Here is a 23,698-nt window from a genome sequence, read left to right on the forward strand (position 1 = left end):
GAATAGATGGCGTCACTGGCTGCTACAGATAGGAAACCTTGGCTCAGAGAGGTGACTACTCCTGCCGACTCCCGGTTAGTAAGTGGCCGTGCTGGCCTGGGAGTCTCCTCTGACTGGCCCTGGCCAAGCTGTCCCCTTCCTCTAGGAGGACACTGTTCCCCTGATTCAGGTCCCCATAGCCCTCTCTGATGGTCCCTCTCAAGTGGGCCTTCCCCGTGCTCTGGGCAGGATAACCCACTCCTTCCTTCACCAGGAGTTACTATGTCAGTGCCACTTGCTGGTGGACCTGCCCCTTAGTCCACCCGCACAGCTGGATTCCTCCTCGGGAGCTCAGAAACTGCAGAGTGAAGGGCTCAGCCCAGTAGAGGTAAAGAGTAGGGGCTTGTGTGGGGGACCAGAGGCCATCTAGAATATGCCATTGGTTTTGCAGGTGTCAAGGAGCCTTGGTTTTTAGAATGCAAACCTTTACAGTATAAACAGATGTTGATTCTAGCTCCCTTTTGCTCAAAGACTTCAGTGGCCCCCAGTTCCTTCTGTATCAAACCCAGACTCTGGCCCCCACTCTCCTTCAGTGCTGCCCTGTCCCTGGCTGTCTCTTGCCTCCTGCACTTCTCAGATCCTGTCTCACCTTTCCTACCTGCTGGGGGTGTAGGCCTTGCTGTGAGGCCCCAAGGGCAGGCTCCAGGGCTGGTAGGCTTCAGGGATCCATTTTTGTCCCCAGGGCCGAGCCCACAGACCCCAAAATGTGCTGCCTCTCTCCTGACACTTCCCCAGCACTCTGGAAGCTGTGCCCGAGGGACCAGGAGTCTGGCTGCCGTGGCAGGTCATCTCTTGGCCTCTCCGATATCCTCCGGCTGCCTTTAGCTTGTCTCCCCATGACTGCCGCGCTCACGTGTTGCTTCCCCTCGCTTGGGACCTTGGTTCCAGCACGTAAATCTGAGTCTGAGTAGGCCCGAAGGATGTGTGCACAAGTTGGAGATGTGGAAACCGAGGCCCAGACAGGGATGTCAGTTCTCCAAGTGGTCATGGCAGAGAGGTTCCCAGGGCCCGGTTCCCTTCTCCCAGTGAAGCGTGGTGTTCGGCTCTGGGGAGGATTTTCTGACGTGTTTCTGAGCAGTGTTACATCTCTGGAGAGTCTCAGGAGCCTGGCAAGATGACCCTGTCCCCCTGCGCCCACTGTCTGCTGACTGCAGCGAGGCATCCTTGCCTGCAGTTGGCTTATCCCCCACTCCGAAGCTCCCACGTGTCTTCAGTGAGTCCCCACGTGTCTCTTTACTCCCCATGGTCTCTTGGCAGAAGCCTCTCTTTGCCACGTTTCCTCATCTGGAACACTAGCTGTGCCCACTCCTGGGGCTGCCAGGAGGGTGGGATGGGAGATTGGAAGCCAAGGACCCAGCCGGGGCCAGGCCCTTCCAGCCTCTGTTGTTGGTGTCTCTGAGCTTCAGTTTACTTGTCTCTAAAGTGGGGATCAGAACAGTATCTTCTTCATAGGAGTCAAGATGCAAACCGGTGCCATGTAATGGGCTCTTACGTGGGAAGGCTGTCAGTAGCTATGAATCCCCCAACTCAGCTTTCATCTGGATATCTCAAAGGTGTGGCCATTTTAACCGAGACTCTTGGAACCGAAAAACAGGACCCACACAGGTAGCCTTTTCATGGTGGAATTTCAGACTCTGGAGGTGGGGTGGATCCTGGGGAGTTAAGGAAAGGGGGCGTTTGTTAGAAGCAGCAGTCATGTCTGCACCAGACATCCTGAATTGGAGGCATGATGTCACCTCTGGCCTGGAGCTTGATCTTTCTGGCAGTTTCTTAACAGTGAAGGAGCTGATGGCACCCAGTTGCGATGGATGGAAGGATGCTGGACTGCTGGGGGAGATGGATGGAAGGATGCTTTGCTGCTGGGGGCACAAAACCAGTTTCATTGTTGGGGGCTCTCCTTCTATCCTTAATGATTCTTTTATTCCATGAGGAATGGGAATGCAGACCCCCGCTTGGGGTCCCCTCATCAAGTTTGAGAGATGTTGTACAGCACATCCAGTCCCCTTGAGGAAGAAAGAAGGTGTTTTTCTATAATATCAGCTCCTGCCTGCTCTTCCCCCCAAATCATCACCACTTGGCCTTTCCTGGACCTCCTGCTTCCTTTCTGGGCCCCTCCTTGCTGGCACTCCGTGGCCTTTCTCTCTCCTGGTGAGGAAAGGAGGCAGGGGTCCGGAGGGCCCAGCTCCACCTCAGAGGCTCTCAGCACAGACTCGCCTGACCTGGCCACAGTCTAGCACTTGAGGGGCCTCAGTCACGGGCAAGGATGGTTCGGTGGCACTGGCCAGGGTTCTCTGGGCCAAAGGAAAAACAAAGCAGCTGGCACAATTTTTGGCTTTTGAACATTTCCTTTGGGGATGACTGGAGTGGGCCCTTGGTAGGAGGGGAGATGTAGGGGGAGACTGAGGTTTTGAAGATGCTTTTCACAATATTTCTGATAAATTCAATTTCAGGCTGCCCAAGATTTGGGGCCAGCCTGGAGGTTTCCAGCCCAGTTTGCTGGCTTCTGAAGCGGAGGGGCCTCCCTGAGGATGGAGAGCCAGACACTCTGGTGGACACTAGACTCCGTGAGGCTGTGGACAGAAAGCAGTCAGACCCCTTGGCTGGGTCTCCATTGCCTGGCTTCTCTCTGTCCTGGTTTCTCGTCTGTGAAGAGGGAGGTAGTGTTGCTTCAGTGTGAAATGTAGGGAGGGAGACTTGCCCTGGTGACCCTGAAGGGAGAGTCCTCTCTGCGGGCAGAGGAGCTGGGGGGAGGGGCAGACCATCCTCCTCTGTCTGCCCTGCTGGAGTTGGGGTGCTGGAAGCAGCCCCCATTCTGAGGCCCAGGAGGCCCCCCCTTTAAAACTGGTCAAGGACACAAATTGTTCCTACACCCCTGTACTTCGTAGTTAAAAGAAAGGCTAGATTTGTAGTTTCTGTTGGTATTTTCTCTATTTTCATTAATAAATAACATTTTAATGGAAAAAACAGTATGACTTTTACATTAAGGAAAATTGCCAAAACCCAACATGACCACACATGCCATCATCCTAACAAGAGTTTTTTCCTTATGTATTGTTTCCAGTTTATTCTCCAGTTGCAATTATGGGATGCATTCAAGTTTGCTTTATTTTTACCTCCCATATGATCTCAAACATTTCTGTATTTCTGTCTTTGTAACAGTGATCTAACATAGCTGCAATACTGTTCCACTGTGTTGCTAAAATACAATATATTAAAAACAATCTCCCTCCTGTTAACATGGAGGTGGCTGCCAGGGTTTTGCAAGCATGGCTGCAGGGAACATGTTGCACGTGCTCTGGTCTGTGGCAGCATCAGGGAGGCAGGCCAGAGGCTTAGCAGATGCTTTACTGCAGGTGGTATGCTTGCAGTAGTCTTTGGGCTGGCTGGAGTTCTGCTTCCTGCTGCATCCTGAAGCCACACACCACCCAGCAGGTGCCTTCTTCGTGTGAGGTGCTGACTAGATGTTTCAGAGACAGGAAATCATGGTCATTTACAACAGCCCTGGAATATCAAATTTTTAGCTTCATTCTCCATCAAGAGATTCTGAAGTAAGGAAGAGCTGAGTCACTTGCTCATGTGCAAGTTGCTCAATTGTGTCCGACTCTTTGCGACCCCACGGACTATACAGTCCATGGAATTCTCCAGGCCAGAATACTGGAGTAGATAGCCTTTCTCTTCTCCAGGGGATCTGCCCAACCCAGGGATTGAACCCAGGTCTCCCTCGTTGCAGGCGGATTCTTTATCAGCTGAGCCACAAGGGAGGTTCCAGCAAAAAGCTGACTCTGGCTTTGGGTCCAGTATTCGTTGCACTGCCTCTCCTGGCATAAGGTAGTGAGCTCCCCATCCCTGGGGGTGAGGTAATCAAGAAGAGGTTGGATGATGAAGTGTCTCAAGTACCCTAGATCAGAGTTTCTCAATCTTGGCAGGGTAGTTCTCTTTTGTGGGGAGCTGTCCTGACCATTATTGGAGAAGGAAATGGCAACCCACTCCAGTGCTCTTGCCTGGAGAATCCCAGGGACGGGGGAGCCTGGTGGGCTGCCGTCTCTGGGGTCGCACAGAGTCGGACACGACTGAAGTGACTTAGCAATAGCAGTCCTGACCATTATAGGATGTTTAGCAACATCTCTGCCTCTCTACCCACCAGTAGCTAGTAGTGCAATTTGAAAACAATAAAAAGTGTCTCTGGATAGTGCCAACCCATTCCCTGGGAGTCAGATTCGCCCCCAGTTTCTCACCTGCTGGAGAGGATCCCTGAACTGTACAGAAGGTTGGTCATGGGCTCTCAGGACCTCTGGGACCTCCGAGGGGCTCTGCCTGGGAGGATCCCTTGATGGATTCTGTCCCTATCAGTGGGTGGTTGATTGGAGGGAATGAGTGTGGTGCCATCATGGAAGGAGTCTTGGGACCCAGGTTCAGGAAGGGCCTTTTCCACACGTGGCCCCAAAGTCCAGATGTAAAGCCTTACAATCATGTAATATGCTCTAGGGTGCGAACCCCACTGCCAGTAAGGATGATGGGTTGCAAGACAGTCCTGTGACCAGGGGGAACCTAACTTTTTACCTTCTCTGTGGCTTCTGGCCCGTTTGGAGAACTTGCCTCATTTGAGGAAACCCTGCATGGCAGCTTGGCCTCTCACATGGGCTGAGACATCCTGGAGCATCTTCCCAGGGGCAGTCCTGTCTGGGAGTCCAGAGCCTCTCGACTCACACGTCAGGTCTGGGTGGCGGGGCTGGCAGGGAGACTGTGATTTGCAGGGCTGCGTGTAGACTTGGGCTTTAAAGAGCTCTCTCATTTCCTCTCCGGAAGCCTTCAAAAGGCCTGGGAAACAAAAGGGGCTTGATTGAGTGTGCCTTGGAGAGCTTCATCGAAAGTGGGAAAGAACAAACGGCATGCACTCCAAAGCCACTTCATTCTGCATGTGGTGTCACGCCAAGAAACGCTGAAGTGGGGGACAAGCAGAGAGACATGTTCCTTGTTATCAGGAGGGTGTGGACTGGCGGTTAGAGTCAAGGACAGCCGTCAGCAAACTGCGTAGGGATTTCAGCACCCATCCCCCAGATTCTCCTCTTACTCCCCTCCACCTCCTCCCTCCAGCCCTCTCCATTCCTGTATCCTTCTGCTTAGAGACATTAACTTTTTATATGACAGCCACTTAAGGACTGACCTTATTCCAGGGCACTTTGCATTTAAATAGACTGTTCTTGAAAATGAAAAATCTTCAAAGAAGTGACTTTCTAATGGTAGAATTTCAGATAGTGAATAAAGGTGGATTTTTTTTTTTTTTTTTTTTAAGCCAGAGAAGTGACTCTGGTAGAATTTCAGGTAGTGAATTCTATCTGGCACCTTCTAGGCTGCCTCTTTCTGTCAGGGTCTCAGGGTCAGTTAAATAACTATTAATAGCCGTCGACTGTGTGGCAAGCACTAGTTAGGGAACGGTTTAGGAGATAACTGATTTAGGAATGCTGGATTTATTACTTTGATGGCTCCCACTCATTGCACATGTATAAGACACAGAGTGTGTGATGGCAGAGTGTCAGGGTCTGGGAGCAAATGTCAAAAAGCTGAACCACTGAGAGAGATGGTTAAGCAGAGAGCTTAAAGTGTCTCCTGAGCACTGTGTTAACATGGGAACCCTGGAAGCCCTCCTGGGGGAGGTGGCGCTGGCCTTGACATTCAAGGTATAAATAGGAGTTCATTGAGTAAGGGTGGCAAGAGCATGAGCACAGACACTGACCCGTGGTGTCTGTGGGTTGCAGACTTCTGGAAATATCCCATGTGAAGGGTGAGGTCTGAGTTGGTGGGACCAAGGCTGAGGAGGCAGGGAGGCCTTGGGGGCCAGGTGCACCCAGGTATGTAGTTTAGACATCTTTCCACAGGCTATGGGAGCCACCAGTGGTTAACGCTCACCCTCTGTTGGACACGGCTTCAGGGCTCTGAGGCCCAGGCTCGCTGCCTCCCGCTCACTGTCCAGACATTGCCCTCCATCGACCTTAGCACACCTTTCTGGACCTCAGCTGTCCTCCTTTTGAAGATACTTATTCACCCCTTCCTCCAGGAAGCCCTCCCTGACCTTCCTCAGGCTAGCTCAGGCCCCTCATGGAGCCCTGGGACATCCCCAGTCTCCCTGAGTGGGCGGGTCCTCAGGCTTCCGTCAACCAATCCGGGGTCAGGTCCCCAGGCCTGGGGGAACCAGACACCCGGTTTGGGCTGTGATGTGTGACGGTTTGGGCTGTGATGTGTGACGGCCAGGGGGTGGGGATGGAGAAGGGTGTGTGGGGACATGAGGGCTCCAGGGTGTGCAGGCCCAGGAGAGGTGGGAACCAGCCGGGCAGGGTCCCAGTCCCACCCAGGACAGCTTAGCAGGCACTGAAGGCAGGACACTCCTGTTGGCTTTAGCTGTCAGGGTGGTGCTGGTGGACTCCAGGGAAAGCCAGTGGCTAAGCCTGGCAGAGGCACAGACAGAAGAGCTGAGTGCAGGCATGGCCTGGGCCGTGGGGGGAGGGCTGTGGCCGGGCAAGTTGGAGCAGGGTGCTGCGCAGGCCGAAGCGGGAGATGCTGGGCCACCCACCCGCCCGGTTCTTCCAGGAGCCTTGAGAGCAGAGCAGCTGCCCCAGATCTGCAGCCAGTCCTCCCCACCCTGTCTTGCTCCCTACCCCGGGCCCGGCATCACCCGTGGAGAGGGAGATCTCAGGTCTTTGGAGATTGTTGGTGCTCAGTATACATTTGCTGGTTCGTGGACACAGGTGGGTTCAATCTGTTTACTCATGTCCTGTCTCTGCTTCCCCAGGCCAAAATCCCTGTTTCTGCCCAAATGTGGCATCATGTGACACTCCCGAGGGTCCTGCTTGCCCATCTCACTGGTGGGGCACTGAGATCAGAGATGGGCAGACACTTACCCAGAGTTGCACAGTGAGTCAGGGTACTCTTGGGACAGGGGAGTGATGTGGTCAGTTGAGGTCAGTGGCTGAGGTGTGAACTGGTAAGGAGCTTGGGGACGGCTCTTTGGCATTGTTGGCAAGGAAGGGGCTCGCTGCTCTGTATGTGAGCTGCCTGGGTAGGGGGCTGGACCAGGTGACCTCTGGAGGCCCTTCTTGGTGCTAAACTCTGGGATCAGAATGAGAAAACTGAAGGGGTTCAGGAAACATACTTTGGACCCTGGAGGGGCTCCTTGCCTGGCTGCCTTGTGGTACCCAGAGTCCTCAGCAGGCCTAAAGCCAGAAATCAGACCAAGGTCCTCTCCTGCTATGGGCAAGTTTAATCTCTTCCTGTAGCCAATTCAGAATTGCCCCTGGCACCCTGCTGGCAACTGGGGCGACCCAGCCCCTCCCCAGGAGAGCTTCTGTGACTTGGGTCGCTTGTGCTGAGATGTTTACTGAGATGTTTGGAGAGATCTATTCTGGGTCTGCAACTACCCCACACCCACCATCCCTGACCTGGGGGAATGCTCCTCTAGAGGCTGCAGTTTGGTTCCGATTAGAAGGATGTGGGATGGCCATTTGCACCAGGCCTCTAACCTGAAAATGCCACTCTCAAGCCTACGGTTCCACTGGGAGCAAAGAGTGCCTTAGGATGGGTAATGGTTCAAAAAGCACCTTTTAACCAACAAATACTCCCAGGTTTTATTTGTCTTGAAAATGGTGTACGCTTACAGTACAAGAGGTAAGTATTCATAGACTTGGGTGCTCAGCACTGTACGTGGCAATCTTCATGCTTCACTTCCCTGAGCAGGGATTGAACCCCCTGCATTGGGAACATGGAGTCTTAGCCACTGGACCACCAGGGAAGTCCCTGGGAACTTTTTTTCACAGCCCAGCTGGCAAACACTGCCATTAGAAGCTGATGACAGCCCCTTCTCCTGACCTCAGGGCCAGCCTGAGTTCCAACCCACCCCACCCCCGTGCTTCTGGGTCCCCAGGAGCCCCCAACCTTGTGGGAAGGCTGAGGGGAGGCTGGGTTGGAGAAGAAATGGATCCTTGCAGGCTTGAGAGCTGAAGAGCATTTGTATGTTGAGTCAGTCACCAAACAGGGACTTGACCTTTGTCAGGACGTTTGTCTGGGGCAGGCGTTGCAGGTGTAAAGGGGGCGGCCATACGACAGGACTCAGAATACAGTGACCTGGGAGCATGCCCTTGGGGGACACGAAGCAAAACTGGCCTGGTAGGGGTTGGCCGGGTGGGCTCTAGGGAAAGAACACTTCAGACAGAGCTGGAGATGTGTTAAACTGGGCGGCTGTGGGGCGAAACTGGGGGAGCGGTGAGCCTGGAGGGGCAGATGGGGACAGATCCCAACGTGGCCTTGGTGCCGTGAAGGGATTCGGACCTTGTTCTGTGGTTCTTTTCCCCACCTCAGAGCTTTGCTCGGGCATTTTCTCCACTTATTGGGCCTCTGTCCTTGTGTCTCCCCCGCCCCAGGTTCGGACGAAGGGGACCTTGGTGCCCATGGTGCCCATGTGCCTTCCACCACCCCGGAGCCCTGCAGGCTGAGGCCTTCCCCCTGCCGGCGGCCTGCCCAGGGCCGTGTTTCTCCAACTCTGGGCAGAGGCAAAGCTTGTTTTTCCTCCCTACTTAGGAATCGGCGCCTCAGAAACACACAATGCAGCTGTTAAAATATCTGGGTCTGTCCGGGCGGCTGCACAGCGGGCTCCTTGTTCACCTCGCAGACGGCGGCCCTGCGGGGGCTGAGCTGGGAGCCCGCCTTTGCCAGCCGCCTGCCGGTGAGGGTGTTGGGGCAAGACCCTGGCCCTCGGGGCTCTGCTGCTTTGGGACTTCCACAGGGGAAGGGGACAGACAGTGGCATTTGGAATCAGCAGGATAACACATTCTAGAAAGATGCCAAGTTGAGAGTTTCCTCATTAGACCCCAGAGGTCCAGACATCTGCGGGGGGTGGGGGAGGATGGAGAGGAAGGGGGTGTCATGGGCTGTGGGGTCCAGGCTCAGAGGGGCCTCCTGCCGCTGCTGGGACTGCCAGGGGCAGGTCTTCCTGTCCCGGTGGGCAGATGGGTGGGTGTCTGGCAGGGACTGCAGTGATGGTAACGCAGAGAGCATTTGAGTGGGAGGTCCCGTGTGTACAAGGCCCTGTGCTCTTCATCTTTATCCTGAGGGAGGCACCATTTTCATCCCCATTTTACAGATGAGGAGACTGAGGCTTAAGGAGGAGTTGGTTCTTATGCACAGCTCTAAGTAGAGCCGGGATGCAAGCATGGACCTCCTTTCTCCAGTCTGTGCTCCCTGTGTCTCCTCTGAAGGTGCTGGCTGCTGACATGTGCAGGGGGTGTTCTCGGTTTCAGGAGCAGCCCTGAACCCTCATCAGAGCTCACCCATCTTCTTGTGCTGCTCTTGAGACTGAGGGTGAGCTCTGATGAGGGCTCGGGTCGGGGGTGTCAGGGCAGGCTTCCCTGATTTTAGAGCATGGCTTCCCTGGGTAGAGCCTGGGGGAGAGGAGAGAATGTTCTGAAGCAGTGGGATGAAGAGGTAAGGGGGATGGAGGCAGCCTGATGTATTCAGGGAAGGAGCCCAAGTGCAGGCTAGTGGAACTGCAAGGCTCTCTGAAGAGTGAGTCACCAAAGAGCTCTTACCCTCTCCCTCCCAGAAAGAAAAAGCCTCTTGCCCAGCCCCGGCCCTCCCGACACTCTGCTCCCCTTGTCTGAGGTTGGCTGCTGGCTGCCACCAGAGGGGCCTGTGTTTCCTGTCGTCGGGGCCTCCCTGGCTGCTATTCTGGTCCAGAAAGTCAGTGTATTAGGGTTATAATCTGCTTTCCTACACACCAGCAAGCCCAGGGGCTGGACAAATGAGGGAGTTTTCATAGTTAGAAAATACATTCAAGGAGAGATAAATAAACAGGTGCCCCACGAGGAGAGTGGTTTCTGCATGGTGCCCATCCCTGGCCACAGGAGGACGGGGAAGGCTTTGCACATCCCTCACCCCCAGCCCCCAGCTCTCAGGCCTCTGGTCTGAAGTTTCTGGCAGCAGTAGGGGTTGTGGCAGCCACGCGGGCTGGCTGGTGCCACAGGGGTGTGTCCGAGACCCAGCAGGCATGTCTCCTCACTGAACCTTGGTCTCCCCGAATCCTGTCTTCTTGGAGAAGGGTGCCCACCTGCAGAGGTTCACGTGCCTGGTTGAACTTGGCCCAAACCCCACTGAGGACCCAGTGTTTGCAGTACTGCTGCTGTAGGGTGTTCATGGCCACGTTGGGAAGGTTGACTGCCTTCTCAACCACCCTGGGAGTAAGGAGGATGCTCAGTGTTACACGGGAGGCTCAGAGAGGGAAATCCACCTGGTCAGACACACAGCAAATGTGGACTGCACTGGCCCAAGCACAGACGTGTCTCTCACTCTGAGAGAAGAAAATGCACACGTTTTAAAAGGACATGATTTTGTCCCTGGCATCAAGGGCAAGCAGAGTGTGTCCCGCCTAGTGCCGCCCTGGGGAGCCCTCCCCTCACTCCCTACCTTTTCCCCTCAGGATGGAGAAGCGACTGTCAGTTTGATCCACTGGGCAGGGGCTGAGTTGAAGTCTGTGTCTGTCTCCCTAATACCTCTGACATAAGGAACCAGGACATCCTTCATTTCCCTGTGGCTGGCCTTACACTGTGGTGCTTGTCGGGTGACCCTTGGATCTGGAGCGCCCTTTAGAATGTCCATTTTCCAGATGGAACACAGAGGTGATGGGAGATGAAAAGGCTCAGTCTTCCACTCATGGCAGAGGTTGGACGAGTCCTCGGGAACTGGGGGCCATGAGAGGGAGAGCGCCTGCTACTATCTTTTCAGCTGTAATGAGATTGTAATTATTATACCGTTCACCTGCATTTTCCACTGCAGGAAATTTCACGTGTTTTATCTCATTTGATCATAAAACAAGTCTGTGATTAAGGCTGGGCAGTTGATTATTATGTGTTTGTGTACCCAGGGTATATGTGTGTGTGTGTGTGCATATCTCTGTACACATACATGCATATATGTGCCAGTGTGTGCACATGGTGTGTACATCTCTCTGTAACTGTGCATGCACATGCGGACAACCTCGTATGAACGTGTGACAGTGGGTGTGTGTGTGTGTGTGTCCATGCTCACGCATGTGACTATGTGCATGGTCGTGGTCACTGCTGTAGGTTGTGTGGCTCTACGTGTGTGCCTGTGTGTGTGGGACCTGGGCAGCATGCTGAGATCAGCCAGAAGGTGAGCACGCCAGGGCCCCAAGTTGGCCAGCATCGCTGGGAGGAGAGGTTTCATCCCTTCCCTGGAGGCGGATTTTGCCCGAGGAAGACGCTCTGATTCCTGCGACTCGCTCATTCAGGAGAGTTCAAAGCAGCCCAGTGGCAGGAGGGAGTCTGGGTTGTAGAGTTCAGAGTGATTCGTTCATTCTGCTCTGATAATTAATTTATTCTCAAGCCAGTCCTTTCACTCCGAGTGCTTCATCTTTGCTGTGCTATGGCCTCCTCCTCAGAATAACGTTTTGTAGTATAAAATACATAGGATTGGGAGGGATAAATCAGGAGCTTGGGATTAACATATATACAGTACTATATATAAGACAGATAAACAGTCAGGGCCTACTGAATAGCACAGGGAACTACACTCAGTATTTTGTAATAACTTATAAGGGAAAGGAATCTGAAAAAGCATATATATATAAATATGAAAAGTGAAAATGTTAGTTCTCAGTCATGTCTGATTCTTTGCGACCGCATGGATTGTAGCCTGCCAGACTCCCCCATGTCCATGGAATTTTCCAGGCGAGAATACTAGAGTGGGTAGCCATTCCCTTCTCCAGGGGATCTTCCCAACCCAGGGATTGAACCTGAGTCTCTTATGTCTCCTGCATTGGCAGGTGGGATTTTTACCATTAGTACCACCTGGGAAGCCCATCTGTGTGTATGTATATATGTGTGTGTGTGTGTGTATATATATATATATATATATGTATTTATATAAAATAGAATCACTTTGCTGTACACCTGAAACTTAACACAGTATTGTAAATCAGCTATGTGTTGTGCTTAGCCGCTCAGTCGTGTCCGACTCTTTGCGACCCTATAGGTTGGACTGTAGCCCACGAGGCTCTGTCCATGAGGATTCTCCAGTCAAGAATACTGAGTGGGGTTGCCATGCCCTCCTCCAGGGGATGTTTACAACCCAAGGATCGAACCCAGGTTTCCACATTGCAGGTGGCTTCTTTACTGAGCCACAGGGAAGCCCACATCACCTATACTTCAATTAAAAAAAATTAGGATTATGGAGGAGACTGCACTGACTGCAGTGATCATAGGTTAATAGGTGTGCTTCTTTGCTGGCATGGCTGGCAAGGTTGGTGGGGAGGTGTTTAGTGCCGACCCTGACCTTGAGCCAGCGCTGTGCTAAGCATAGGTGATGCCCGTGCTGTGAGCATATCTGTGGCTTGTGCTGGTGGCAGGCTCACAGGCACTGTGACTTTTACCCACTTTCAAGCCCAAGGGAAACACCAGATTCCTGTTTCAAATTACTGAAGAATAGTGCTTCGTCCCATCCAGGTTCTGCAGCCTTGCTTTCATTGGAACCTGTCAATTATTTGGAAGCTGGAAGCGATCTTAGGAGCACCCTGGCTAGTTTTTCCTAAACCTGCCTGTGTAGCAGAAACACCCGAGGAGCTTTTGTAAAAGTTCAAGTATTTTGCCCCCCGCCCTCTGCCTGGACCTGTGGCATCAGAATGCATGATGGCAGGAGAAGCCCCAAGGCTGTCTTCAGAGGCTTCAGGTGCTGCCAGTGTCCCTGGGGGGGTGGGTGCCGAGACCCTGTGTGCAGCTCCAAACAGAAAGGGGACTCCTCGTGGCTCTGGGTCTAGCCCCTCAGCCCCTTCCCCAGCAGAAGCCCAGGAGCGTGGCTTCCTGGGTAAAGTGGGGGTGTTGACTCTCTCTAACCTGGTGGGGGCTGTGCTCTCAGCCCCTCCTGATCTGGATCCTATTGTGGAGTTGGTGGGCTGTCCCGCAGCACAGACCACAGGCCGCCAGCAGGGGCCTGGGGACCCGCACCCCTCCCTGCTGTCCCCAGCTGGCCTCCTGGAGCCCAGGTGAGGCTGTTGACAGGCAGAGTCTGCCCCAGAGGAGCTTCAGGGAGTGAAAGTGGCTGCCTGGGACCCTGGGCGCCTGGTGTTTACCCAGAAATTGTGCTAATCCCGGTAATTCCTGTGATTTACGCGGCCTCTCGGCTCTGTCTGCTGCCTTCCTCTCCTGGAGGAGAGGGAGGGGGAGGGCCGTGGCTGGTCTGCAGAAGATGAGGCTTGTGACACAGAGGTCCCTGCAGGCCCCACCCCTTTCCCGGCGGGGTCAGTTCCCCATGGGAGCTTGCAGAACCCTAGGCACTCCCAGCCCCACTGCCCTCTGGGGTATGGAAATCTAAATAAGCCCACTCCCACCCACTGTGTCCACCTGGTCCTGGGGTGGGCTCGCCCTGAGGCTTTGGGCAGAGTTCCATCCAGAGGAGCTGACCGTGGACCTGGACCCTCTCCCTCTGTGGACAGTGGCTTTGGGCTGCTCCCCTCTTCCTCTGTAATGATCTGAATGCTGCCATCTACACTGACCGTATAACAAGGTGGGGATGTTGGCATGAGACAGCTGCAGCTGCTGTACCCCAAGAAAACCCCCAGCCTCTCCCTCTTCTTTCCAGTCTCCTCATGTCCCTCAACAGATGTGGTCATGGTCCCTTCTTGACTGAGCCTCTTTATTCGCCATGGCAGCCCTGACTCTACAGTCCATGGATTCTGAGTTGCCGGCCCCTCAGGTTCCTCATCTGCCTTTGGGGCTGCCTTCCAGAAGCCTGGGTTTGGTCACATGGACTGACCCTGTGGGTTCCTTGAGTCCTGTCCTGGTTTCTGGTCCCTCAAGCCCACTTCCCTCCAGATGCTGGCCTGGTTCCCTGGGTCCACTTTGTCCCATCGGCAAGGGGTTGGAACACGTGCTCAGCTGGGCCTGGGGACCCAGGGGTGCAGAAGCCCTGCCCTGGCTTGGAGGAGGTCATGGTTAAGTAGGGTGGATGTATAGCAGGTTGTGGCCAGGCTGTGTGAGAGGGGTCAGACCCAGGGAAAGGAGCCTAACCAGCTCCCAGCCTACGGCAATGTGAGACACGAAACTGATTGTCTACAAAGAGTTATGGAATAAAGAGTTAGGGATGAATGTACAACTACCAACTCCTTCTTCCCTCCATCAGCCTCGGTGGACCATACTCCCTGCAGGGCCATGTTGGCAGGCAGCCCTGGACAGAGCCTCGGCTTTTGCCTATCCCTTGGCTGGTTGTCCCCATTCGCCAATCTTGCTACCTTAGATACAGCCCTAGGACAGGGGCCATGTTGAATCCTCATGGGCTTCTGGCATAGGGCTCCTCACACTCAACAGGTCCCTAAATGCCTCTAGGGAATTCTGGGGCAAATCTCTTTGTACTGCAGGGTCCTCACTTGAGGAACAGTTTACCGTGGTGCTCCAGAATGCAGCTTTGTGCCAGGCAGCCTGGGTTCAAGGCCGGGTGCAGCCACTTTAAGCTGTGTGTCTTTGGGCTAGTTACTCAGCCTCTCTGAACATTGGTTTCTTCCTACATACATTGTTGCAAGGATTAAATGAACTCACTCTTGCAAAGAGCTTGGCACCTGGTAAATGCTTGTTCAAGGTGTGTTGTTCCAGATATTATTTTGTTTTTACTTCTAAATTCAAGATGTGTTTAAGCTCACCTGAGCTTCTTGGGATGAAAAACCAGATTGTTCACAAAATCACTTGTATTTCCAAGAGCTGTGATTTCCTGCATCTGAGATGCACTTTCTTTGCCAGGCATTCTTGAGAGGGAGTCCCTGGTGGTTCAGTTGATAAAGAATCTGCCTGCAATGCAGGAGATCTGGATTTGATCCCTAGGTCGGAAAGATCCCCTGGAGAAGGGCGTGGCAACCCACTCCTGTATTCTTGCCTGGAGAATTCCATGGACAGAGGAGCTGGCAGGCTACAGTCCATGGAGTCACAAAGAGTTGGACATGACTGAGTGACTAACACTTTCACTTCCTGAGTGGTTGCTCTGTGCCAGCCTGAGCTGGGAGCAGCTCTGGACCCGGTGGTGATGATGAATATAGTACGGGGGTAATGGGGGTGCTGCAGGGGTCTGGAAACAGAGGTGACCATGATTGGGGAGGAGTTGGGGGGCCTCCCAGAGGAGGTGACAGCTGAGTGGCATCTTGAAGGAAGAATATCAGTCTGTCATACAGAAAGGGTGATGGGTTTCCGGTGGGCATGCCAGGGTCAAGGTAAAGAGCAGGGTGGGATGAAGATGCTGAAGGTAGACCCAGGAAGACTTTACCTGACGGCCAGGGGGCTCAGCAAGACCTTGGCCAGGGGGAGGGTTGTGATCAGATTTGGTCTGGAGAATGTGCCTGTTTTTAGGATAGAAGGTGCCCTGGAGGGGTACCCAAGGTGGGACAGAGCTGCTTGTGACCCAGAAGGGAAGGATGTGGGGTAGAGAGGCCCCATTGGTGAGGTGCTTTGGGGGTGAAATGATGTCTATTGCAGCTGATTAGATGTGGGAGGAGGATGTGGGAGGACGGTGGCCTAAAGTTCCGGCCAGAAGGCTGGGAGGGGTGGTTCCTGGGGCCAGGCTAAGGGGGCAGAGAAGGTGGAGCAGGCGCGGCCCAGGGGGTGTTGTTGGTGCTGCTCAGCCAGCCAGCATCTTACAGCACAGATTATACAAATAGGCTTAAAGGATCAGCCAGTGATCCCAAAATCTCAAGGCCAGAGGAAACCCTGTAACTCACCAGAACCCTCAGGGAGAGCTCTCTGTCTCTCATCTATCCAGGGTTTTCTGGATGTTTTCAAGACTGAAACCAGACAGGCTGGCCTGTGAGATAAATTCAGGCAGTTCAGAGCTAGGGCTGTCTGCCTGGCAGGTCAGCCGAGCTGCGACCGCCTCCTTGCCTCACGTCCAGCATTCTTTTGCACTCCCACTTTCTACTTAGAAAAACATGAGAATATTGTGCAGACTTTTAAAACGTGACATTCTAGGGCCTGTGGATGTAAGATTTGAGGCTCCCAGGGAGGGAGCTGACCACTGCCTTTTGGTTTCTGCCACCCGCGACCTACAAGCCCTGCCCAGAACCTTCTCTTCCAGCCGGTGTGGAGACCCACTGCCTTCTTTCTGAAACAGCGGCCATGGGCCTCCTTGGCTGTCTCGGATGGCTGCCCCATTTTTTGCTTCTTTTATGGCAAAACTTCCTGACTCAGTGCCTGTGCCACCATCTCTCCCTGAGCGTACCTGGGCCCTGGTCACTGCCGCGCAGCTCCGGGGCCTCATGGAGTCTCTGATGGAGCTGACTGCTGTCAGCTGTTTCTCTCTTGGTTGGATTCCAGGCCCCAACACACCCCTAGAGATTTTACTTTCTCTTCTTTTGCCCTCGTCCATTCCTGCTCACTCTCCTTGGCTGGTTTATCTTTTCCCTCCTGGTAATGTTGGAATGCCCTGCATCCTGTTCTGGAACTTTCTCTGCCCTCTCTCTTGGACATCTTGTTCTGGGCCTGCCATATTCCCATCTGTAGCCTCCATGTCTCCCTGAGCTCGGCCTTGTTTCTAACAGTCTCTGCTCTTTTTTTAATTGAAGTACAGTTGATTCACAATGTTGTGTTACTTTCGGGTGTACAGTGAGATGGCTCAGTTTTACTTACACATACATTCTTTTCATGTTCTTTTCTGTTATGGTTTATCCCAGGATATTGAGTAGAGTTCCTTGTGCTATATACAGCAGGACCTTCTTTCAGTCTTTGCATGTCTTTATAGGCATCTCAGACTTAACATGGCCCAAACTGAACACCTGCCCTGAACCTACTTCTCACCCCTGCTACATCCAAGCAAGTGGCTCCATTGTGCAGTCACCCCAGTGCTCAGCCAAAAATAGGAGCCATCTTTGACCTACCCCTGTTCTTTTAAGAAAATTGGCTTTCAGATGTCTGTTCTGTAATAATTGATGCAAACACTGAATTAGCAGTATCTCTGGGGAAGCATCACTTAGAAAAACACCTGCTTGTGACCCACTAGCCTGATGGAGATGGCGCGTTCCCTGAGCCCTGTGTTCCTTGGGTTCCTCTCTTAACCCATGACAACTCCTCTTTCTCTCATACCCAAGCGAGGACTGTGGGCTCTGTCTTCAGAGCCAGTGTCCCTTTAATCCAAACCACCATGTATCTGCCTGGGTCATTGTAGTCAGGCCCCTTCCTCCCAGATCTGCTCTCTATACACCTGTAGGGTGATTCCTTTATACTGTCGAGTCCTGTTACGTCCCCCTTCTGCTCGAAATACTCCAAGGGCCTGTACTCAGCTTCTTGCTGCCCCTGGAACAAACCAGCCTCCTCCCACCCAGGCCGGCAGCCCCTGCCCCTGCCCTGTGACTGCCGCAGTCTCCCTCAGACCCTCAAGTGGCATCCCATCCCTTCCTTAGTGAGGCAGGATGGTGGCCTTCCTGCCCTTCCCATGCTGCTCTAGCCTGCCCCTCTGCTTTCCTTCACACACCACCTCTTACTAAGGGGAATGAAATATACATTTCTCTGTCCCCCACCTTAGTTATCATTTCTCCCAAGAAGGGTGTCAACTCTGTGGGTTGTGTTCTCAACACCAGGCATAACACTTGATGCATAGTAGGGCCTTGATAAGATATTGACTAAACGCATGAGAGTGAATAAATGATGAAAACTGTTGAATGAATGAATGAGCAAATGGATGAAAGAGTGAATGAACATACACGTGAGTAAGTGAAAGGTGGACCTGGTGAGCAGCCAAGGAATGGGAGAACGAGGGCTTTTCTTTGAGGACCTCCTTGTCGTGGTCCTCTCATTGATTTTTCTTGTCCCGTGAGTCTGAGTTGAGGGGCATTGCTTTCTGACTTTCTTTCTCAAGATAGTTCTTGCTACTTGCCATGTGCGGAACTAGGAACTTGTTGCTTAGATTTGAAAAATCTTGGGTAACAGTGAAAATGCTTGGCTGCTGTCTGTGAGGTCGTTTGAAAGACCAGATGAATCTCAGAATGAAGAAGCCTCAAAATTAGTTAAACCCTCCTTGGCAATGATCAGAGGAGGAAGCTGTTTGCTTTCGGAGCACGGGGCGGTGGCTGGGAACCTGGGTTGGTGCTTCCTAGCTGGGTCTGGGGGACACGTTGGTGATTGCCTTTGTCTCCCCCTCCAGGGCTGCCACCCAGGACTATGTGCGGCTAGGATGGAGACATCCGCCTCAGCCACGGCCACGGACAAGAAAGAAGTCAAAGGTGGGATCCTGGAGGGCCTTGCTTTCCCTGACCCCGGCAGGAAAGCCTCGGCCCTCGCGGTGGCCACGGCGGCGGCTGCGGCCGCAGTAGCTGCCCAAGGAGGTACTTGCTGTTCAATGCACTTGGCAGGGGAGGGGGCTGTTTTTCATGAGTCCATTTGAGATTCAATGAGATGGGTGGTCGATGTCACTGGGCAGACATCCTGGGTTCATGGGGGGAGCCAGAGGGTGCTCCAGGTTCTGGGGACCCCAGGCACTAGGATGGAGGCCTGCAGGTGGATCTTGGAGGTCCAGCCCTCCCAAATTGGGAAGGGGGTTTGGACATCTCGGGCTCCACTGGGAAAACGGGAAAGTGAAGGGATGGGAGGTGCGGGGCTGAGGGGCGGCCCTTGGCACACATGTGCCAGAGAGGCGGCTTCTTGCCTCCGGCCTGCCAAGGACTATTTTGGAAAGTAATTGTCTCCTGATCCCTTCTGGCTGTAATTAGAGGGTCAGGTACGGAATTTAGCATCCTTAGGTGAATTTCTGGCCAACTTAATTATAACAGAAGGACTCCCCAAGCCACAGCCTCTCATTTTACTGCCCCAAAGAGAAATACGCTCTGGTTTCCACTGGTCCGTGCCAGCATCCCGTTGGGAAAGTTTGGCGGGAAGACGAGACCTCCCCTTGTGTCTGCGCGGTCCATCTGGAGGCCACAACACTATTTCTGTCTCTGGGGAATGGAGAGACTTAGATTTCTTTTCTTCCCCTTTTTATTCAAGCGCAGTTAGTCATGCCCTGTTGCTTTTGCCACTCAAGCGCAGCTCAGAAGCGCAGCTCAGAAGCACAGCTCAGAGGCAGAGTTGGGGTGGGGGGGATTGTGCCCTCTCTGGAGTGGGGTGTGAATGCTGGCCGCACCACTCACACGTTGATGTACACAGACCCCAGGGGGCTTTGTTCCAGTGCAGACCCCCACTGGGTGAGTCAGAGTGAGGCTGAGTTTCTGTAATTCTAACCCGTGCTCAGATGATGCTGGGACTGCTGGGCCGTGCTGGGTGCAGCTTAGAGCTGGAGCCCCGGGATTTGGAAAGAGAGAGTGGGTCGGATTCACTGTTTCCAAGAGTGAACTGGTCATTGTTACCACATTGTTTTTATTTTTCCCCGTGATTCTGAGTTGGAGGTCAACTGTCAGGATGTGTGGCCCCAGTCAGTGGAAGGAGGTCCTAGGCCAACCTTCCTACTCCAGGAGGTGGGTACTTGGCCTCCTGCCCTGTGTGATGTCCCTTGACTCCAGTCCCCTCTAGGAGCCGGGCTCTCCAGGCCCTTCCCCTGTGAGGAGGGGCCAGTGGGGTGGAGGAAGGCGCCAAAGGCCAGGGTGGAACCCGTGCACATGTTGTCAGGGAGCCAGGCCATGAGTGGAAGGAGAGGAGGCATGGCCGAGGGTGGGGACCTGCGGTGGTCCGGTGCTGGCTTGTCCTGGGCCTGGCTGGGTCTGCATTTGGTCTGTTCCTTCCCCTGGCCTGTGGTGGCGTCTCAGGCTTTCCCTCTGCCTGATGCAGAGACGCATGGGCCCCTTAGGCCTGTGTCACCTTGGTGCATCTCTGGCCCACCCTCCAGGGCCTCAGCTGTCCCCGCCTTGGCCTGTGTCTGCCTCTCTGAATCCAAGAGTGGATTGTGAACTGCCATGCGGCACGCTGCACTGTCATGTCCCAGGAGCTGAGAACAGACCGAGGTGGTAATTAGGGAGTAATTACGGAATAACTGGGAGAAAGCCCTTGAACATCAGACCTGGTTGTCACCGATGGGGCAATAACCACAGATGCTTGAGGGGGTCTTGGTCTCTTGGGGGCGGGGGAGGGCAGTGGGCCTAGAGCTTGGGGTGCAGTGGCTGCCCAGAGGCGCCTGACCTTGCTCTGCCCCATACCCTCACCCAAGATGTGGTCCTGCCCACCCCCGCAGGCCTCCATCCATCCCCTCATTGCTGGACCCCAGGGGAGTGCTTGGCTGATGAGGTTCCTGCACTGCGTGGACGTGCCTGTCCACCCAGTCGCCCGGGGCAGGCGGCTCATTGTCACTGGAGCAAGGCAGGTGTGTTTCCTGCTCCCTGAGCCACTCTCTGGACACCCCATTTGTGAAGAGCCCTCCTGGAGTCAGGGCAGAGCAGTAGCATCTTGGAGCGGTTCCCTGAGGGCTGGGGGACCATGATGTCTGCGTCCTGCCGGTAGGGCAAGGGAGGCCGGTGGAGCAGCCCTGGTACACTGGCCTGGGTCCCCATTCCAGCCATGTCCTGGGTCCCAGTGTGACAGGCCATTCGCTTCTCTGGGCCTCGTTTTCCTAAACTGTGTTGTGAGAGTATTTGGCAAATGTTATTCCAAGTCTGTATAATCTCATGACATCAGACCTTCCTTAAATCTTACCCACGGTGACAGAGATGCCGTGAGCAAGAATCCTCTTTCACTCAGGAAACCAAAGTCCTAGAAGGTTCCAAACAACCTTTGCTGTGGGCCCACAGGGGCTTAGGCCTGTGGACAGGTGAGATGGATGCACAGAAAGGGGTGCCAGGCAGCACAGGGGGTTTGTGGGGGTCCCCCACATGGAGGCCCTCTCAGGCTGGGAATGTTTGTGTTCTGCTCTGGAGCTCAGTGCCTGAGGGTGTCCTGGGGCCCTGGGTGGTGTCAGGGAAGGTGGTATTGGTGAGGAGCTGGCCCAAGAGGGGGGCTCAGTACCTGGCTTTGGGGCTGGTGTGAACATGGGTGGGCAGGGCAGAGGGTCTGCCTGAAGACCTGGGAGAGGGGCCGTGCTGTCTGGTGTGTGCTGGGCTGGGGCAGGGGGTGGGGGAGAGCTGAGAGCTGCCTGTCGAGGGGTCTGTCCCTGAGTTGTTTTCTGGAAAAGATGGGGTAACCATCCTGGGATGCCTGCTTGCTGAAGCAGGGGTGGGACTGAGCTGATTCCCTGTGGTTGAGCAAGTGACTGCCGACTCAGACACAAGGCTCTTCTGACACTGTTTGTCCCTGAGATCGTCTCTGTGATCCATACTGTGCTTTGCAGCTTTCTCAGAAGAGAAACACAAGCTCAGTGTTTCATGGCCTGTTATGCATCTGTCCAGAGTAGGGGGAGTCCTGTCTGAGGATGTTGGGGGCACTGTGGTGAGGAATGCAGAAGGGTCAGACCCTGAGAACTGGCAGGGCTGCGATCACCCACTCCCTAGTTGCCCTTTGGCCTCAGGAGCTTCAGTCCCAACCCTGGAATTATAGGACTTTGATTCCTAAGAGTGATCATACCTTTAGGCAGAAGGATTTCATTTCCACGTTATTTGTAACTGTAAACACTTGGAAACACCCTAAGTGTTCATTGATAGGGGATTGATGAATCAAACTGTAGAATGTCTATTGAATGGAACATTATGTAGAGCCTGAAAATGTTGGTTATGATTATCATGATGGGGGATGTGCATATGTTTTGGGGCTTGCCAGGTGGTGTTAGTGGTAAAGAACCCTCCTGCCAATGCAAGAGACATAAGAGAGGTGGGTTCAGTCCTTAGGTCAGGATGATCCCCTGGAGAAGAGCATGGTGACCTCCTCCAGTATTCTTGCCTGGGATATCCCATGGACAGAGAAGCCTGGCGGGCTACAATCCGCTGGGTCTCAGAGTCAGACATGACTGAAGCGATTCAGCACACACGCATGTGTATGTTTTAATGCAAAGTGTAAAAAAGCAGGATACAAGTTATTCTCACCTCTGTCACAAGTTTATAGTACATAGAGGTTCCCTTAGAAGTAGTTGACCCAGGGCGATGTACATTGCATATGGGAAAGTTATCTCTTTGGTTCTTAAGGACCTTCAGTTTTCTAGAACCCTCTATTAGAATGTCAGTAACAGGATTCCCCTGGTGGTCCAGTGGTTAGGACTCAATGCTGTCACTGTCAGGGCCCTGGGTTCAATCCCTGGTGGGGGAACTAAGATCCTACATGCCTCGGCCAGAAAAAGTCAGCAAGTCTGAGAGGCAGGGGTGCACTGGAAGCAGACTATGCAGACTTGGGAGAACCAAGTATACAAGCTCTCCTTCCAACTCTGCCATCTGTGGCAGAGTTTCAGTTCAGTTCAGTCGCTCAGTCATGTCTGACTCTTTGCAACCCCATGAACCGCAGCATGCCAGGCCTCCCTGTCCATCACTAACTCCCGGAACTCTCTTGCTTTTTCTGTGGCCTTAGGTTGGTCATTTAACCTTGCTGGGGTGGAAATATTTACACCATGGAAATTGGCAAACGCTATACATCAGGGCTGCCTCCAGCCCCTGTCCTCTCCCAGCACTTTACTGATAGTATCTGGAGACTGACTCAGCTTTCTTGGCCCCATTAGGAATGAGAAGGAGAGTAAGGGTCCAGAGTGAGGAGGTCAGGGATGAGGGCAGTAGTAGTCCCCAGTGGCAATGCTTGGAAAGGACATGCAGGATGTCTAGGGTGTTAGGGGTGCAGTGTTGGCACGTCTAGTTCATGGGAAGTCAGAGTGTCTCCTTTTGTAGGTGGGACCGAAATGAGGTGGAGAAGGGACTGGCCCAGACCTTCTGCTGCTTCCCTAGAGAGTGGGGTCTGAGGCTCAGGGCCCTTGCCTCTCCCATACTGAGCATCTCCTTCTTGAATTTGCTTTGAGATCCTGACTTAGATTGTTTGTGGGTGATTTGGGCCTCAAAGCTCAGCCTGCTGACACTGTGTGTGTGTGTCTGGCCTCTGCACCAGCTCTGGACAGTTCTTATCTGTCCCCTCCCTTGTTGGTTGGTTCAGTGGCCTAACAGCACCTGCTTCCATCCAGCTCTTGGAGGTCTGGGCTGTGACTTATTTGCAGAGGGACCTTAGAAGTTACCTGGCTCGAGCAGCCTCTGTTGCTTGACCACCCTTTGGAGTTGTGAAGCTAGCTATGCTCAGGACTGGGTATTTCCACTGAGAGGTTCCACCTCCTTGTGTGACAGGAACACCTCTGCATCACAGGGCTGTGCAAGGACAAGCAGCCCTGTGGTCAGACCAGACGGCAGAAGCCGCGGCTGGTGGGCACTTTCCCAGCCTCTTGAGCTGCTCTGCTAACACTTGGGAGGCCATCAAGCTTTAAAAACATATTTTTGCCCAGAGCTATTTTTCCCTTTAATTTTTTCACATGGCGTAATTTTAAAGGCAATTCGATTCAGATGTTTCTCATTTTTTTACACTGAAACTTCCCCGATGCTGTCGTATTTTCCTCTTCAACAGTGGATTTTCTTTCCAAAAATATTTCTGAACCTCTGTGTTTGCTTCAGCTGAGCACCAGGGACCCAGCCACCCCCACGCCTCTGGGCTGGGAGGATGAGAAGGCTGGAGCCATAAACCTCAGCTGCATCTTGATCCAGGGAGCTTTCCTTGTCCCCAGAGTCAACACAGGCCATAGAAATTCTATGATGCAT

At 53.5% G+C, this 23,698-nt stretch overlaps 1 protein-coding gene across 3 annotated transcripts in view; it reads left to right on the forward strand.

The window, feature by feature from the left end:
- GLI2 (GLI family zinc finger 2) overlaps positions 1-23,698 on the forward strand; it is a 261,267-nt gene that overhangs the window by 50,774 nt on the left and 186,795 nt on the right. The window contains exon 2 of one of the 3 annotated variants that reach the window (XM_015458080.3): positions 18,211-18,391. In XM_015458080.3, the coding sequence (XP_015313566.1) occupies positions 18,241-18,391 (151 nt within the window). In that variant the 5' untranslated portion in view covers positions 18,211-18,240. Of the gene's footprint in view, positions 1-18,210; positions 18,392-23,698 lie in introns of those variants that run through there. The other 2 variants (XM_059892925.1, NM_001192250.2) reach the window with 2 other exon arrangements.

The sequence above is a fragment of the Bos taurus genome, chromosome 2 (assembly GCF_002263795.3).
Source record: "Bos taurus isolate L1 Dominette 01449 registration number 42190680 breed Hereford chromosome 2, ARS-UCD2.0, whole genome shotgun sequence".
Classification (NCBI taxonomy): domain Eukaryota; kingdom Metazoa; phylum Chordata; class Mammalia; order Artiodactyla; family Bovidae; genus Bos; species Bos taurus.